Consider the following 19,386-nt stretch of genomic DNA (forward strand, 5'->3'; position numbering starts at 1 on the left):
CAGCACGAAACTGGGGAGCAAGTCCGATGGTGGAGGAGGAGCGACGAAAAGCTCCTGGAAGATACCATTACCTGTGGAAGTCCTGAGTGAGCAGCAGCCACCCAAAAGATGAATGAAGATGCTCTAGAGGTCCTAGATAGGCGGCCATGCAAGAGAGCTTGAAGGGCACGGTTGCCCCCCCAGGTGAAGAACACGTCTCAGAAGGCCTAGATGGGAGGCTATCATCCACAAAGTAAAGAACGAAGGAGACTCTGATCAATGGCTGTAAATAGTTCACGGCCCTGGCCGGCGGTGCACCCTCTGCCTGGCCCACCACTGGTTTCAGAATGCCATTCCAATTTTGCCATGTTGTTCTGCAGCATTCCACCTGAAAAAATAGCAGTTTGTGTGTCTATATCAATATAGATAAAGTAGATTTTAATAATTGTCATGCCGAATGGTGAATCTTTTCATATTTTCAGTGGACAAACTGCCTCATATTAGGCTCAAGTGTCCAAAGTTATGAGGTGCATAGTATTGATTGGGCTCATGTTGGTCAAACATGGTGAACACATACGTCGGACTCTCCAGAATTCTCCCTGAACAGTTTAAGACGAATGCATAATCCTGCAAGAATGTTCCATCATTGTGAGGGTACATGATCCACGAAGGGCTCCATATGCTCCTCAAGCACTGTAATATTGCGATTAACGGTCAATGACATGTTCAGGCAGATGCAACCCATGCTACGTGAATACACCCCACATCAATATGGAACCCCCACCAGTCTGCATGGTGCCTCGTTTTGTCTGTACTTAACACAAACCCTGCTATCAGTTGAACTATGATTCCTCAGACCATGCCACATGTCTGTGCTCGAAGGTCCAACTAGCAACGTCATGAGCCCAGGTGATGCACTGTGTCCATGGGTCCTGCGGATCCCATTGAAGCTGAAGAACACTGCACTTACCTGATGGATATGCGTTTGTTACCTTCTGTATTCAATGTGTATTTAACTGCATTCAGTGTTGCTTGTCCATTACCACAGACCACTCTGTCAAGACTTCACTGGTCACTATAATTAAATACCTGTGATCGCCTACTGCACTGTCCACGGTGGGTGATTCCTTCCATGAATAATTCCCAGTACATAAGCGACACCATAGGGTGAGAATTGTTGACGACCACATACCTTTGGAAATGGAATGTCCTATATGTTGAGCACCCACTATCATTCCCTGTTAGAACACCAAGAATTTGTCACCTTGCCAGAAACTGCTGATCCAAATCTCAGATTACAATGGAGACATGTCTGGGCTAGATGTCACAGAATGGTGATGCCGCCTACCATTACAGGCTGTTGTCCTATGACTTTTGGAACTCCAATGTATACCACCCATTTTGTCTTACATTCTGTTATACAGGTTTCTTCTAAAGAAGTCCCAAGTATAACAAACCACCAATTTTTCTTGAAGGACTGGTGTCACTTAACCTTACATTTAGGTCCTTATTCTGGTTGACGCGTAAGACTGCAAATTTGCAGCCTTGCGAGTCCACCAGATGCCGAATGCCGGTTAGCACCCCCCCTCTCACGCCGGGTTCGTACGCACTGCTTGCGAACGGCTGTTTAACATAAATATCCATTCAAAGCCTATGTGGAAACACGATCACATCATCCGATGGTCGCCGGCTCTCAGGTCACTTACATTTGCGGTACACTCCACAGCAACTGGGCGGGCAGCTGACATCTGATGATGTCAGCTGCCTGCCCCCCGCACCCGTGTCACTGGCCGATTTTTATGGGAACGCCCATGGGTAAATCCACCGCCCCATGCCCCGTGCCAGCAATTTTGGGTGCATGCGCCCAGCGAATAATCTGTTCTCCATGGCCACATGCACCTGGCACATGCACAGAAATGCGTGTGCGCACTTCAAAAGCATTGTTCCTACATGCGATGGAAAGAACCAGAATAACCCCCTCACCCCAGTGAATGGGATGAAGTGAAGATATGAGAAGTTTTTTCAGTTGGATGGTGCTAAAACTAATTATTATTTTTTTCTTTCAATTATACGACCCGTTCTTTTGTATCACTACTCTAGAGGATACTATGGGGATAATATCCGCGATTGGAACTGGGACTATAATTCAAGCGACTTTGAATGGTCCCTAACAATGAAAAATATCCTATAGTATCCCAGTCAAATTTATGACGTGAACCATATTCTTAAATTACTATGTATAAACAATATCTGACAAACCTGTGGGGGGTGCGGGGGTGTCCAGGCTTAAGACATTCGGGCCAGTTTGCCAACAGATATGAGGTGAAAATCACTTTTTACTGAAAAGATGGCACTTTTCATACAGAGGTTTTTTGTTTTGTGACCGCGCTCTGATTGGTAAGCTGCTCCAATATAAATGGTACTTCTAGGGTTTGGTGCTAGGAGCGCTAAAAATTAATAAAGGGGGTATGTAATATGACTGGTCCGGGCGGGAGAAGAGGGTAAAAAATAAATAAATGATGAAAAAGAACATATAAAATAAACAAAAAATGAAAATAAATAAAAATAAATATAAAAACCAACAAAATAAAAATCAATAAAGGTAAATAAATAAAAATGTGCAAATTTGCGAGTATGCTATGCAAACTTTAGTGTGACCTGTAAGAAAAAGAGGTTATTTAAAATGTTTACACTCCCTTGGAGTGGTGGAGAGTCTGTGCCTATCTGACCCTACTAAGTGGCTGATGTTACCTTGTGCCGTGTTCTCAGAGCTTGGAGGTTGGCTGTACTCGCGGCTGTGATCTATTGCCGCGGCTCCTATTGCTGGGTAATTTGGCGTGGGGGAGGATGGACCGGCATCCCGATGTGCCGCTGTGATGGGTGAAGTAGGTGGCAAGGCTTCTCCAAGCTGCACCAACGCGTTTCGTGCCTATCAGGCACTTTTTCAAATAAATGTAAATTTATTTATTTACATTTATTTTTATTTTGATGTTGTTTTTTATATTTATTTTGATTTTTATTTATTTTCATTTTTTGTTTATTTTATATGTTCTTTTTCATCATTTATTTATTTTTTACCCTCCTCCCCCTGCCCGGACCAGTCATATTACATACCCACTTTTCATACAGAGACTGCTTTATCTCCTCTTCAATGTAAAGTGCCTGAATGTTCTACTTAATGCTGGCAGCGAGTTTCAGAGGATTATTTTTTTTTTTTTTTACATATCTGCTGACATATAATTATGTATAAGTATGTGTGCTGTGAGTTAAATACCCATCAAAGTGTTCTCTTAAATTGAGCATGATTTGACCATTTTACAGTAAATGAATACTTCTGCATATTCGGCCTTGGGTGTGGTTATATGGACTAGCACTGCATATTTTACACATTGGAGAAAAACGGTCTTGACTTTTTTTTACTGTTCTTTCAGTTCAGATGTGAAGAACCACTACCAGGTGTTGGGCGTTGGCAGGAAGGCAACAAGCGAGGAAATAAAGAATGCCTTTTTCGCCCAGTCAAAGAAGGTAACTGTCATATTGTAAATTATTTGTATTGAAGTACATCGCCTTTCAGTACATCTAGAGCAGTAATGGGCAATCTACCGTATTTATCGGCGTATAACACGCACAGGCGTATAACACGCACCTTCATTTTAAAAGGGAAATCTCAGGAAAAAAAGTTAAATTTCTAAATAAAAACTTATTTTTTTTTACAGACGCTGCTGTAGCCAGGGAGGAAGGAGTCACTGTGCAGGGAGGAGCTTTAACCCCTTGGGTGGTGGGTTGTGCTGGGGCAGGACAAACCTACCAGGGCAGGTTTATCCTGCCCCAGCAAAACCCACCACAGAAGGTTAGAAGCAGCCCGCCCCCCCCTCGCCTCCGCTCCGGCGTTAGTACGCCGGAGCTTCCCTGCTGCCTCTCTCCCCCTTCCTAGCCGCCTGTCACATTTAGCAGTGACGTCGGCGGCAGGCTGGGGGATGTTCGCGGCTCGGGAGGACTCGGGTGCCTGAGCGCTTCCGAGTCCCCCCGAGCCTGGCCGACATTACCCGAGCCTGCCGCCGACGTCACTGTAAAGTGACAGGCGGGCCGGGGGGATCGGGGAAGCTCCGATCGCCGGAGCACAGGGACAGGGGGGGGGGGCTGGAGCTGATCGGAGGTGTGGGGTAGAGGTGCTGCGCCAGTGGTGCACACCTGGACACCACTGGCGCGCACCTATTATATGAAATTACCGCCGTATAGCACGCATATCGGCGTATAACACGCACCCATCTTTTCCCCCTGTTTTCAGGGGGAAAAAAGTGCGTGTTATACGCCGATAAATACGGTATATACTGTAGCTGTACGAGACCCCTTGTCCTTGAAAAGGACCATATGTAGACCTTAGTAAAAAGTTCAAACAATGGGGGAATTTTAGGGAAAGGAAAATTAGTAAAAAAATAGGTGTATTCGTATCCAGAAATACAGATATTTTCTACAAATTCGTATTTTCGGGATTTACTATCCCGAAAATACGCCAATTCGTAGTGATGGCACATTCGTATTTGTATTTATAAATACGAATGTATAGGCCATCGATAGAATACGACTAGGAATCACTATTCAAAAGAATGGTGATTCCTAATTTACTAAGCGGTCGTATTGAAAATACAGCCGCTAATTAGAGCTAATCGGCTGCTAATTGCCAGCCAAATACGCCAGGAAAATACGCTTCATTTTCCTGGAGTATTTGGCAGAAGCCTGCACTGATCAGTTAGATCTGTGCAGGCTTCAGTGTAACAAAAAATAGAACAATAAATAATTTTTTAAAAACGGCGTGGCCCCCCACACACAGCCATAACCAGCCCCAGACTCACAGAGCCGATCCTGGTTGTAAAAAATCAGGGAAACATTTGCATAGGGGTTCCGGTCAGCCTGGGCAGGGGTCCTTGGGGAGTGGGGACCCCCCCAATGAAGGGTCCCCCCCTCCAGAATTACCCTACCCAGGTTGAAGCCTGGGGCTGACCCGGTGGCCCTGAAGCGGTGGCCACCGGGCTGATAAAGTGTAAAAAATAGATGAATCCTATTGTATATTGCTGTGGAACTATGAGTCCCAGCATGCGGGGCATTAAGGGGCCCACTGGAACTTGTAGTTCCACAGCAATACAAATAGTAAAATAAATACACACAGACCCTAGAAAAACTTTAAAACTTTATTACATCCAAAGCCCATACATACTGATACTTACCTATGTTGAGCCCGTAGGTAGGTCGCCCTCCGTCCGTCCATCCTTACATCGGGTCGGTCCTGAAGAAATCCTGTGGGGTACCTGTGGAAGCAAATTATACTTACAAGTCTCCTCCGGCGTAGATCTGTCCTCTTCGTTCCATGCAGGATCCCCAGGACTTAGTAAAACGATAACGCGAACCACCGGACTGAGCAGGAGCCGCACGCTGTCTTTGTTTACATCGTGCGGCTCCGCTCCCTGAATAGCGCTATTGGCCGGCTTGTGGCCTAGCGACTCCTGATTGGCCGCAAGCCAGTCAATAGCGCTATTCGGGAGGCGGAGCCGCACAATGTAAACAAAGACAGCGTGTGGCACCTGCTCAGTCCGCTGGTTAGCGTTATCGGTTTGTTTTTTTGTCCCAGGGATCCTACAATGCCCGCATGCTGGAACTTGTGGTTCTCCAAGTCCCTTGGAGGCTTCAACCTGGGTAGGGTCTGGAGGGGGGGGGGGGCACTCCCCCTGGACCCCTGCCCTCTCCCAGGACCCCAGGCTGACCGGTCAGGGGGTAATGTTTTGGCCACGGGACCTTATATAATAAGTGTCCCCCGGCTGTGACGTTACCCTGCTGGCTGGTTGGGCCTGCTGCTGGTTCTTAAAATATGGGGGACCCCTACTCATTTTGTCTCCTGTATTTTGGTAACCAGGATCGTCCCTTGGGCCTCGTGCTGGTTGTAAAAAATAAGGGAACCCCTACGCAAATGTTTCCGTGATTTTTTATAACCAGGACCGGCTTTGTGAGCTGGTTATGGACCTGGGGGGGGGGGACCCCATGCCATTTTTTTTTTTATTATTATTTATTTATTTTTCTTTTTATTTGTTTTACTCTGAAGCCTGCACAGATCTGACTGATCTGTGCAGGCTAAAGACAAATCCGAATTTGTATTTAAAAATACGAATTTGTATCGGAAAATATACGAATGGATACGGCATCAGAAAATACAAATCAGTCAAATACAACTGATTAGTACATTTTCCTCCGGAATACGAATTTGCATACAGTTAAAACAGCCGCATGCATTCGTATTAAGAATACGACTTTTCGTATTTGTATTCTTAGTACATTTCCCCCAATATATTTAATCTAAAGCTCGGTACACACAATCTGATTTTAAGTAATGAAATGCACGATAACTATATCATCGTGCATATCGTTCAGTGTGTACCCACTATATCGTTCACAATGCGCACGCAGATTGTTCACGATAACCCGGTCATCTGAACATGCAGTTTACATGTTTGGTGAAGGTCCTAGTGACAGCACTGAACAATATCGTTAACTAACATTTTTTCATGGCACTGCCGATGTAATTATTGTACAGTGTGTACGGACCTTAACAAAAAGTCCTACACAGCGTCCGAACACACAATGTAACTTAAAAATGGATATTATAATCTGCAACTAACTTATATGGCCAGTTATGGTGAATTACTGTATATTTTCCAGCTGCTATTTACATTATTTGATAGAAAAAGTAATTACCAATATTGGGAACATTACTGAAATTGCTTTGTAGACACATAGGGGTGGTATACAGTATGTTGTACACACACACACACACACACACAATATAGATGCTTAAAAGAATGGAGAGCGCACACATTAAGCAGACAGATCAAAAGCATTACTAAATAATAAATGCTCAAATACAACTGTAATCAAAGCAATCAGCGTGGATTACTTAGCCGGGTGCGGTATCGCTAAAGTCTCCAAACACGATGAGCAGCACAGTCACCCACTGCAGCGCTTGTCTCTCAGTACTGCCGCATGCCAAGCCCAGCTCATGGGATAACGCCAGGCAAGTGGTTAATGATGTAAGCAGGAGCCACATGAAGGAAGTGGGAGACCCTGTGGAGTCCCTACACTGGCCTCAGATGTATGTGCTAATGAGGATTCATGTTATGATGAAATTTGCTTCTTGGGGCAAATTCACTCTTATTATCTGCTTTATGACCTGCAGAGCTACCCCATGTTGCAGTGAGAGCTGGGAGTTAACCTATGAACTTTGTTACAAATCCCCAGATGTATTTGCGTCTGCTTTTGCATCATCTCCACCTATGATATGACTTGTGTTCTGCACACCCATACATATACAATACAGTTGTCTAGCAACAAGTATGAACCAAAATGGAAAAAAGCCAAATGACGTTCACGTGGTTATGGTATAGACAATGTCTAGGTGGACAGTAACTAGACACCTAAGAATGGTCGACATTGAAAGAAGCTTTGGGTTGACATTGTCATGGTTCACATGAATAAGGGCGACGTGAGTTTTTCACTTTTGTCGACATGGATGTATAAGTGTACTGTGACCTCTCGCATTGCTTGCTGTGCTTCATGCATGGTGCCTCGCTGCACACTATTCTCACTCTGGTCCTTATTCTGGTTGAATCGCAAGGCTGCGAGTCAGCCAGACGTTGCCCCATGAGCGCCCCCTCCCCTGAACCCCCTGCAGGCATTTGAATGGATGATTTGCATAATTATCCATTTGCAGCCTTGGGTGCGGGGGAGAAATCATTCGATGGTCGGCGATGATCAAATGATTTCTTCAGCTCACGCAGATCAAAGACACCTCTATGGTGCAAGGACAGGGTGGGCGGCTGACATCCGCTGATGTCAGTTGGCCACCCCCTGCACCCGCATCACCGGGGAATCATAAAAACCTATGCACATGCGCAGTCGCGACCAATCGGTCCCCCGTGCAAATGCGCAGGGGACCGATTGCATTACAATAACCTCCTCTATGCCCACTTAGATAGTAAAGTATGAAAACCCACCTTTTTTACAAAACAACTTGAAAAACTCATGTCGACCTTCTTAAGCTTATGTCGACCTAGGGTATGTTGACCATTCCTAGATGCCAACCTAGTCACTCGATCATTAGTGGTCGGCCTAGACATTGTGGACCCTGGGCTAGGGGTGGTATGAACAATAATTCTCATACTATAGGGATCTATGATTTTTTTAAAAAGTTTGGAAATCGCTGCACTTTTTTTTGTTTTGAGGAGACAATTAACCTACCAGTAGGTTTTTGGATTGTGTGAGGAAGCAGCAGCACCCAGAGGAAACCCTGCTACAACTGTTGCAGAGCATGCTGGGATGTGTAGTTCCACAACAGCTGGATGGCTGAAGGTTCCCCATCCCTGAACTAACACCAAAACACAGGAATCGGTGCCTATACATCCCTATACATTACACCAAAAATATATTTTACTTCTGTGGTTCCTTTCTGAAAATGTAATTGTTATGCGTTATTGGTGTTCTAATACAAATGGCCAGACAAGTGCTGACTTGTCATATCCCAGTAATTTCACATAAGAAAACTACAAGCACTTTTGACACTGTTTTACGTACATCCCCCATTATTCTCTGAGAAAGAATTCTGTTTTCGTATTGCTATCAGTTGTCAATCTGCAGTGTATCTTTAAGGGCAGACAAATTGTACTCTGTATCTTCATTCCTCTCTCTTCAGACAAAGCTACCAAGAGTAGAAATTCGGCATCCCCCTTGTGCCTGATTTGAGTTTGTATGCAAAACGTACAAATTCAGTGTTTGTGAGTCTGTACATGCACAACACCATGCACATGTGAGCGAGTCTTACAGTATTGCTCACAGCCCCATGCCAATCACATGCAACGTTTGGTGGGCAGAGCAGGGATCTCAACTGGTATCGTTCTTAAAAGAGGGGCATATCATTCCTGTTTTGTGGGCATGTAGGGCCCAGGGTTTCATTGGAGGCAGACTTCCTGGACCCTGCTGTCCGAATGGTCAAATGGTCGATACAATCAATAGGTCAACAAGAGTTTTCAAAAATAATTCCAGAAACAGGTGGTTTTCATACTGTACTATCCAAGTGGGCATAGACTGAGATTATAGCACGCGAGGCACCACAAAGCTCGCGATTCATACTAGGGGACGCTGTACACTTAGATGGTGTTCATGTCAACAAAAACCCATAAAAAACTCACGTCAATCTTTTTCATGTTGACATTTGACACAGTTAGGACAAATAATGCTTACGTTCCGAACTCAGTCTAAAGTCCCAAAAGTCCTTCAACTCTTCCTCAATGGAACATATGAAAGAAAAACAAGGAACAAAACAATGTGTAGTCCTGTTTCTGAGTTGAACTAAACACGTTTCTTAGGGTTCCAGGACACAAAATACTTCTTTCTTTTCTTTCTTCCCCAGTGTTAATAAAATGGTATGGGTTCACCACGTGTCATCTAATTTATAACGAGATGTCGTACATGTATGCTTACATATAACAAGTCGGTAAAAAACACATCAAGGTATCTTTTAAACCAGGTTTTTTTTTACTTGTATGCTTACATTCATGGGTGTGGGAATCCTCAAGGTATCTTTAGTCAGGGACTTACTTCCAAGTTTATTTCCACACGATTTTATTGATAAAAGTTTCCATATATATATATATATATATATATATATATATATATATATATATATATAAAATTTCACACTGATAAAAAATACAGGTATACCAGTTCCTATGGATGGCTTATGACCCGTGCCTGGGAGGCAATGAGATGTTATATACCCGGGAATGCTCACCAGTTGCAGAGATCTGGGCCAAAGAACATAGTCCTGGATATACTATAAGAACTCATCCGCAAAAACTATAATATATTACATCAAGACCCACTCCTAACAGGAACATTACCCAAGAAACCCAACTTTATTTTTAGGAGGAATCGCTCTCTTAAAAGTATTTTGGCCCCCAGCTTCTTGCCCATCAACACCACCCCCTCACCTCTGACGTCCTGGCTACCTCCCCAACTGGCAGGATTCTATAGATGTGGAAGTTCAAGATGCATTACGTGTACACACATAAAAAACTCAAAGACTACAAAAATAATGGCGGACAATAAAATACATCCCATTAGAAATTTTATTAATTGTAATACTACTTACACTGTCTATGTTTTGACATGTGAATGCAGACTCAAATATGTGGGCCGCACTACTAGGAAACTCCGCATCAGGTTCCTAGAACACCGCCGTAACATTAAGAAAAGTTTGATATCACACAGTGTTTCCAGACACTTCTTTGAGAAGCACAATGCTGACCCTCGAGGTCTGGAATTAATTGGGGTAGAACACATCAATAATACCATTATTTAAATGACGGAATTCCAATATATCATTCCACCAAACCATCGTTTAGAAATCCCCCTCCTGATTGTGATACTCTGTGTATACCCAAACATACCCCTTGACCCGCTCTTCAGTTCAAATGTATGTACATATTTAGATAACTATAAGGATATACATATCCCTCTCCTGTCCTTATTTATTGGTAAACATCAACAAAATTCTTATTATGGACCTATAATGGATTCCCCTTTTCCATTCTATTCTTATCCATTTTTTCCTACTCTATTACATTTTGTTTTAGCTCCTCCCTCTCTCCTCAGAAATAAGAACTGCTTATTAAGTTATATGAAATGTGCAACATGTAATCCATTGTTACACCACCAGGGGTCAGTAGATATATATCCCCGTCTGGAGTATCTAGCATTAGGGTTGCTTAGCAACATTAAAATAGTAAGGGGAAAAGAGCATAAGTCTACCCCTCATAAGAACATGAGTGTATATGTCCTTTTGAAACAATAGAACCACTGAAAAAGTATGTATAGGATGCACCTCCAATTGCCTATTGTAACGGTGCCGATCTCCCTGGTAACCTGGACTGTTTGTAAACAACAGGCAGCCCACGCCAACGCAGGTGACGATTGCCCGGAAATACCCGCCTCCCGCATGACGGTGAGAACGGGATACTGATTAGATCGAGAGACCGGAAGTGCCGATGACGCGGCAGGGTATGACTACATCCGCCCTCACAGCCCACATACATCAGCGGCCGAATGACCCGGAAGCAAATCGGGCTTCCTCCCGGTGAGATTGGCTGACAGCCCGGGTCAGCCCGGTCACCATGACGACCCTTGGTCACACAGGAAACACCGTACTTCGGTGTATCAAATCCTCATATTCTATACCCTCGTTTTTAAACACCTGTTATATTAATGCATATCGTATTAGCTTACCAAATGATACATTAAAGTATGACTATTTGCCTCCTACCCTAGCGTTGGTTTTATTTAAAGTATAGATTAATTGATCTAATTGAGTTGGTCACATGACCCATGTTACAGGGAATAAAAAGCCAGAAATTTCCTGAGCCAGATGTCCTTTGACAAAGCTGCCTGGAGCAGTGAAACCGGTTAGGATTTTATCTCCACCAATTCCAAAACCACCTACAACAACAAAAGACCCTGTGATTGCACACCCGCTCGTTTACCATCCGGATCCCCGTCCAATTTGGACTACAAATATCTTGCAATAAGGTAGAGGTCGAGGACACCATCCCGCTATATTCCATCTAGCGGAGGGAGTCGGTGATTCGTGCCATCTTGGGCCGCTCCTGGACAGTATATCTGGTCCTCCCTCCCTATTGCCATATTGGGAACACTATTACAGTTCCGTTCGGACTTGTGGGACTCTCCTGGTCATACTCATTCCATGGTTTGGTTTGGTGAGATACGAACATTTATTTTAAACCGCTTTTCAAAATATTCATGTATTCTTGCAACATGTTTACTTCCCTTTTTTAGAATTAATAAATAATTGTACTAGATCTAACCAATCTTTTCATTCATTTTTTACCAACACTCCAAAGTTTACCATTTTTTATTTAGCGCTGCTCAAACCCTCTGTTTTTGTTTCCTTGTATACTATAAGAACTAGCAGAACCGCACCGACGTGTTTCGACCCTCTGGTCTTTTTCAAGGTGGTGCTGCATGTGGGTCCCTATCGGGTTTACATACAATTTTTTGGTATTTTTTGTATTTACTTATAGATCAAAATACATATCATGAGGGAGGGGAACAGGGGGCACACACACGGGGTGTTTGGTCTGCGTACGCTTCGCAGGAGGAGTTCATGTCAACAAAAACCCATATAAAACTCATCGATCTTTTTCATGTTGACATTTTCCATGGCGACCTATTGCTTGCCTCAATCTTTTGACCATGTCAACCTAATACATGTCGACATTTTGGCTGTCGACCAATAGTAGCACATACACCATAAATTCATACCTACATGCATGGGTGTGACTATAGTGGGTGCCATTACTATAGATCACAGATGTTCAGGGAGGCCTGGACCCAGTTTATAAAGTTCCAGGTATAATGTCCCAAGTTTGCTTGCTAAGGATCATTTGCCCAGCCTTAATTGTGTGATATTACATTTTCAGGGAGTAGAGTGTGTAGCAGATGTTATAATGGTAAGGTGGCACTGGCATCATTTGAACTGGTGTCATCTGATCTGCTCATTGTAATGTTGATGGTACTGTAACGTTACATAATAAGAACCGGGGCACTGTGGTGTGGCACAATGTAAAATGGAGGCACTAAACTGTGGCCTAATATGAATAAAGGACACTGTCAATGTGAATTAGAAGTACTGTGTGGCATAATGTGTACTGGCAGCCTTACAATGTGACATTATGTAAACTAGGGAACCATGATGGTTCATAAAATTAACTAGGGTGCTATTATGGGGCATAATATACTGCAGAGAAGTGTCCCTATAGAAGCATTGGGACAGGGGCCATTGAATATGTTGCTATGTGGTCCATAAGGTTCTGGTTACGCTCCTGTGTATGTATCATTTTTGTTCACATTTATTTGTTTATTTTAAATTCTTTATTCATTCAAAGAGAATGCAATAATAGGTAGATCGCATCATACATGAATAGTGGTATAATAAAGAACATTGACATATCTCTGCATTTTTCCTTGATTATAAAACAAATAATAAACAATGAATAGAACAGACAGGGTTAGAGGGCAAAAAGGAAGGGGGGAGAAAAAAAATGGGAGACGGGTCGATGTTTTGTAAAAAATACAGAAAATGCCGTAAAACATTAATGGAATGAATATCCACCATAGAAACAGTAGAGGGGAGGGAGGACTCCAGGGGACACACATATCTATCGAAATCGTGAGGTTACCCCCTATCCGGGAGGAAAGGAGCGAGACATTTTTAATAGCCAAGGGCTCCAAATCAGTTCAAATTTATGGGGACAGTCATGTAGGTAGTGTAGTATGTAATTTTCTCCATGCTTGCGACAAACCAGATATAATTATTAAGGGCAGGAACAGTAGGAGTGGCAGGAGATTTCCAATTCTTAGCGATCAGCGATTTAGCGGGTGTTCATATATGAGAGAGTAGTTTATTCACGGGCGAGTTTAAATCTTGGAAAGGCCCGGATAATAGGAAGGACCAAGGATCTAAAGGAATTGGGATACAGGTGAAGAATTTGAAGATATCATGAACTTTAGTCCAAAACGGGACAATGTCAGTACTATTTTTCAGGAAAAATAGGTTCAGGAATTCCAGGTCTGCGGGTGAATCAATTAAATAAAATAAAAACATATATAATAGAGAGAGGGAGGAAGAGATAGATGTGTATATAATGGTTTTAGAAACAAAGGCACTCACAGGTGACTTTAAAATAAAACTTATCTTATAAAAAGTACATGTTCAGTTACTGATGATGTCATATTTAATTAGAGGTTCAGGAACTGAGTTTCTGCTGGTTCCTGCTGAAAAATAGCACTGTATATATATATATATATATATATATATATATATATATACATACACACACACACCCACGTGTGTGTGTTACTGATTAAGGAAGTCTTAATATGAGATGAGGTGTACACATTACATTGAGGGTAGGTTTGTCCTACTGGCACTTATGTTATAGACGTGCTAAACTAGCTTTAATTAGCAATGTGAGGGCGAATAACAGAATGTAAGCATTTCAGGCTATCCAAGCTCACCACTCACTTCCATCTCATCCTCTCCTTGGTTTAGGAGTCACTTGATCTGGCTCTGGTCTCTACTGTTCCACTGCTTGTAGTTAAATATAAAAATATCTTTCTCTTTCAATGGTCCTGGTGACACAGCTCAACATTGGGATGTAGGAGGGTCCGCAGGAGCCAGGCACCTATCCTAAAGCTTTTGGAGGGTAGGCTCCTCCCTTCTGCATCCCAGACTCTTCAGTTCGTGTTAGGTGCCCACTGGAGTGGGTGCTATTCTAAAGGGCTGCTGGAGCAGCCGAAGGATTAGAGTTAGTTAGGGTTTTTATTATTTTATTAACTTTTACACTAGCTAGGCAGGCACAGTGTGAGGATTCTCATTAGTGAATCCTCACACTGCTGGCGCAGCAGGAGCTGACAGAAGCGCGTCCTGTCAGCTATCTGCGCACAGGGGAGACGGTGTCTGGCCTCCCTGTGCAGCGCTTACAGCTTCTTTTAAGAAGCTGCCTGGGCTCCGGAGCGCTCTGAAACCGGCTTCACGCTAGGTGGGGATCATGGGGGACAGGCGCTCCGTGATGGCGGCGGCCATTTTTTGCGGAGCTTACACACTGAGCTCCTATATGAGAGGACAGCAGTGTGTTACAGGCATGTTCCAAGTGGTCCCCAGCTGAGAGGGAGATACTGGAACTAGGAGATCCTGCAATGGGAGCGGCTGTCTGGGGGTGGTTGGCGCCAAAAGTCACGGACCCCGCAGCAGCAGGCACTTGGTCTCTTCCCTCACTCTGTTTTGGCGCCATTCGGAACGCTTGCAGCGGAGCTGAGCTGGCTGACAGATCCTGACAGAGTGATTGGATTTCCTGGGCATCCTTTTCCCCATTCGGAAGACTACAGACAGCTAAGTGACTGAGTACATTGGCTCTGTGTAAACGCCTGTACATGTTGCGCTGTGACTGTGTTATTTGTGAACATCATGTCTGTGCATCAGTCTGTGGTTTTGGGGGAGGGAGCCCCAGATACATTGAGCGCTTGCAGTGTTTGTGCACTGAAATTTGTCCCTGAGCAGATGGCCAAGGGGGGCTTGTGTAATGCTTGCGCTGCTGTGAAACCCATGGGGAGTGAACTCCAGAGGGTAGAGCAATTGGAACCTGCGTGGGCCAGTGCCCTGGGCAGGTCTGTGAATGCTTTAGTGCAATTGCTGGACAGACAGAGTGATGTTTTGGTAGATTCTCAGAGACCTTTGTCATCATCTCAGCAGTCCTCTGGCTCCTTGCCTCTGACCCAGGCAGATCCTGGTTTTCTTCAGGTCATGCAGGATACTGCTAAGGGGATTAACAGGTTTAGTGAATTGCTAGACAAGATTGAAGTTGATGCTGTGGGGACCCCTAAAACATCTTATTCAGTGCCTTTAATGGTTCATGAAGAGGATGGAGCATATGCAGACATCCCCTGGGAGCAGGGTGATGATCCTGAGGATTCCTCAGCCGCAGGGGTGGAGGATTTGATCACTGCGGTAAAACAGGCTTTGAATTTGTCTGTGGAAGATAAAACTCCCGCAAAAGGTGTGTTTAAACGGCAGCGTAAGGAAGCTGTTACCTTCCCTGCAGATGAAGGTTTACAGGATTTATTGGAAGGGGCGTGGAAATCGCCCGATAAAAGGCTGCAAATGCCAAAGAGATTTCTCAGTTTATACCCTATGCCTGAGGCTCATGCAGATCTCTGGGAGAAAGTTCCAGTGGTAGATGCTTCTGTGGCACGTTTGTCAAAAGCCACTGTGCTACCAGTGCAAGGGGGAGCAGCTTTTAAGGACCCCGTAGACAAAAAGCTGGAGGGTAACCTCAAGGCAATATTTGAAGGGGTGGGATACACCCTACGCCCTCTGATTGCTTCAGCCTGGGTCTCTAAGGCCATGATTGTGTGGGCAAGTGATTTGTGCACTATATTTACACGCTGGCCCTTGTGTGTTATTGCTTGCGGAGAAGCTTAAAGCAGCTGCAGAGTATGTACTGGAGGCTGAGGAGGAAGCTCTCAAAATGGCTGCCAGAGTTTCCACAGTGTCTGTAAATGCCAGGAGAGTGCTCTGGCTTAAGGCTTGGGAGGCAGATAATGAGTCTAAGAAGGCCTTAGAGGCATTAGCTTTTAAAGGAAAGCTGTTATTTGGTTCTGAACTGGAAGAGATTATTAAGCAGGCCATTAAGCTCCTGCAGCCAAGCAGACATCGAGGTTTTCTGCGTTCAGGCCGTCCTTTCGGCCCTCCCCTAGAGGAGGTGCGTCCTTTCGAGGGCAGTCTTTTAGGGGAAAGTTTCAGTCCTCCAGGGGCAAGGCCCCAAAGTCTAAATTTGGTTCCTTTCATAAGAAACCAAACACAAAAGGAGAGGACAAACCCTCCGCATGACTGCCAAGGGTTTTGCCCGGCGGTGGTCAAGGTGGGGGGACGTCTGACGAGGTTCAGAAACGCATAGGCATTGTTAGACCGGGATCCTTGGGTGTTAGAAATTGTATCCCAGGGTTACAGAATTCCCTTCAAGGGTCTTCCGCCGAGAAGATTCATTCCCACACCACTACCAAAGGAGGCTCGGCTCCGTACGGCTCTCTTGGGAGCGGCTCACTCTCTCTTAGAGAAGGGCGTGGTAGTCCCGGTCCCCAGAGCGGAGTGGAAAAAAAGGCTTTTATTCCACCCTGTTTTTGGTTCCCAAACCAGACGGGTCTTTCAGGCCGATCCTAAACTTAAAGTCATTGAATATCCATTTGTGGGTAGACCATTTCAAAATGGAGTCTCTACGGTCGGTGCTGTTAAGCCTGGACCAGGGAGAATTTTTGGCGTCCATGGATGTCCAGGACGCATACCTTCATGTTCCCATCCACCCAGAACATCAGGCTCTATTGAGGTTTGCGATAGGAGACCTGCATTTGCAATTCCAGGCGTTGCCCTTCGGTCTGGCTACAGCGCCAAGGGTATTCACCAAAATAATGTCAGTAATGGCGGCAGCGCTTCGACTGAGGGGAATCACGGTGATTCCATATTTGGACGTCCTGCTGTTCAAAGCAGAGTCAGCAGGAAAGTTGAAGAGTCACTTGGCAGAAGCCATCGGGTTTTTGCAGGCTCACGGCTGGCTTTTAAATTTACAAAAGTCTCAGTTGGTGCCGTCACAGAGACTCCAATTCTTGGGAGTTGTGCTGGATACCCACCTACATCGGGTATTTCTACCAAAGGGAAAGGCCAGGGATCTGGCTGCCTTGGTACAGGAGATCCTCGGGTCTCGGAGCACATCAGTATGGAGGTGCCTCAAACTGCTGGGGAAGATGGTGGCGTCTTTCGAGACGTTACAGTTCGCCAGGTTCCACTCTCAAGTGTTCCAGTGGAACATTCTGACAGCCTGGTCAGGAAATACTCAGACCATGAAGTCAGAACAAATAGTGTTGTCTCCAGAAACTCGAGCCTCCCTGAAATGGTGGAAGGAGGTGGATTCCCTTCAGTGGGGCCGGTCCCTGCAGTCCTGGAGCTGGCTTGTAGTCACTACCGATGCCAGCCTCAGGGGCTGGGGGGCAGTAGTCTTGGATCTGCGTCTGCAGGGCTTGTGGACTTCGAAGGAGTCTGCCTTACCGATCAACATCTTGGAACTGAGAGCTGTGTGGAAGGTGATTTCTCTGGCGGGAGAAAGATTGCAAGGGCTCCCTTTAAGGATTCAGACCAACAACGCCACAGCTGTGGCATATCTGAATCACCAGGGAGGCACACGCAGCAAACTGGCTATGTGGGAGGTGTCCCGGATCTTCGGCTGGGCGGAACAGAATGTTCCAGCGTTATCAGCAATATTCATACCAGGAGTGGAGAATATAGAGGCCGACTTCCTGAGCAGGGAGGAGCTGATGGAAGGAGAATGGAGCCTGAACCCACAAGTATTTTATCAGATTACACTGAAATGGGGAACTCCGGAGGTGGACCTGATGGCATCCAGGTTCAACCATCAGGTACCCAGGTTCTATGCCAGGACGAGGGATCCACTGGCAGAAGCGGTGGATGCTATGACCATACCCTCGGAGGGGAATCTTCTTTATGTTTTTCCGCCAGTTCCAATGCTGGCAAGAGTTTTGAAAAAGATACAGGCCCAAGCAATCCCGGTGATTTTAGTGGCCCCAGATTGGCCAAAGAGGTCCTGGTACTCGAGGCTTCAGAGATTGTCTGTGGACTCGTGGCGTCTACCTCTGAGGTCAGACCTTCTAAAACAAGGACCGTTCAACCATCTGGATTCAGCTCGGTTAAATTTGACGGCTTGGCTATGATTAAAGCTAGAAAGTCAGTGTCTTCTGCAAATTATTATAGGGTCTGGAAGACCTATATTCGATGGTGTGAGAGGCAGAAATCACACACATCGCGATTTAGATTGGCTAAATTGCTGGAGTTTTTGCAGGATGGCTTTTCCTCTGGGTTAAGCCTTCAGTCACTCAAAGTGCAGATCTCGGCCTTGTCAATTTATTTCCAAAAAAGGATAGCATTGTTACCGGAAGTACAGACCTTCCTACAGGGGGTTTCTCGATTGAAACCTCCCTACAAGCAACCAGTAGCACCATGGGATTTATCTCTGGTTCTGGAGTGCCTTCAAAAGGCGCCTTTTGAGCCGTTAAGGTCGGCTGACCTTAAATTCCTTACATGGAAACTGGTATTTCTGTTGGCAGTAGCGTCAGCAAAAAGAGTATCGGAGTTGGGAGCAATGTCCTGCAAGTCTCCCTTCCTTATATTTCATGATGATAGGGCTGTCCTTCGGACAGTACCCCAATTTTTACCAAAAGTAGTCTCTGCTTTTCATCTAAATCAGGAGATAGTTCTGCCTGTGTTTCAACCCCCAGAGGGTTCAAGGAAAAGGGACAAATTGAGGAATTTGGATGTTGTGCGCGCCTTGCGCATTTATGTGGACAGAGTAAAGAGTGTCAGGAAGACTGATACTTTGCTAGTTTTGTATGATGTACACAAAATTGGTTGGCCTGCTTCTAAGCAGACCATTGCTAGGTGGTTGCGTTCTGTAATTGCTTTTTCATATACTAAAGTTGGTAGGCCTGTGCCGGCCAGGATTAATGCGCATACCACCAGGTCAGTCGCCACCTCTTGGGCGGTTCGACATGGGGCAACAGCTGAGCAGGTTTGCAGGGCTGCCACTTGGTCATCTGTTCATACCTTTGCCAGGGCCGGAGCTACCACTAGGCAGCTGCCTAGGGCGCTGGCCACTAGAGGGCGCCCCTATACTGTCATCATAAAAATTAAGTATTTTAGTGGACTTATCGGGTCCTAGGAGAGCCTAG

At 45.0% G+C, this 19,386-nt stretch overlaps 1 protein-coding gene across 2 annotated transcripts in view; it reads left to right on the plus strand.

Moving 5' to 3' along the window:
- The window catches only part of DNAJC4 (DnaJ heat shock protein family (Hsp40) member C4), a 40,194-nt gene that overhangs the window by 10,843 nt on the left and 9,965 nt on the right, over window positions 1–19,386 (plus strand). For both annotated transcript variants that reach the window (XM_083164141.1, XM_083164140.1), the window contains exon 3: window positions 3,411–3,504. In XM_083164141.1, coding sequence (XP_083020267.1) covers window positions 3,411–3,504 — 94 coding nt within the window. The remainder of the gene's footprint in view (window positions 1–3,410; window positions 3,505–19,386) is intronic.

Source organism: Crinia signifera, chromosome 11 (genome assembly GCF_055691185.1).
Source record: "Crinia signifera chromosome 11, ASM5569118v1, whole genome shotgun sequence".
Taxonomy (NCBI): Eukaryota; Metazoa; Chordata; class Amphibia; order Anura; family Myobatrachidae; genus Crinia; species Crinia signifera.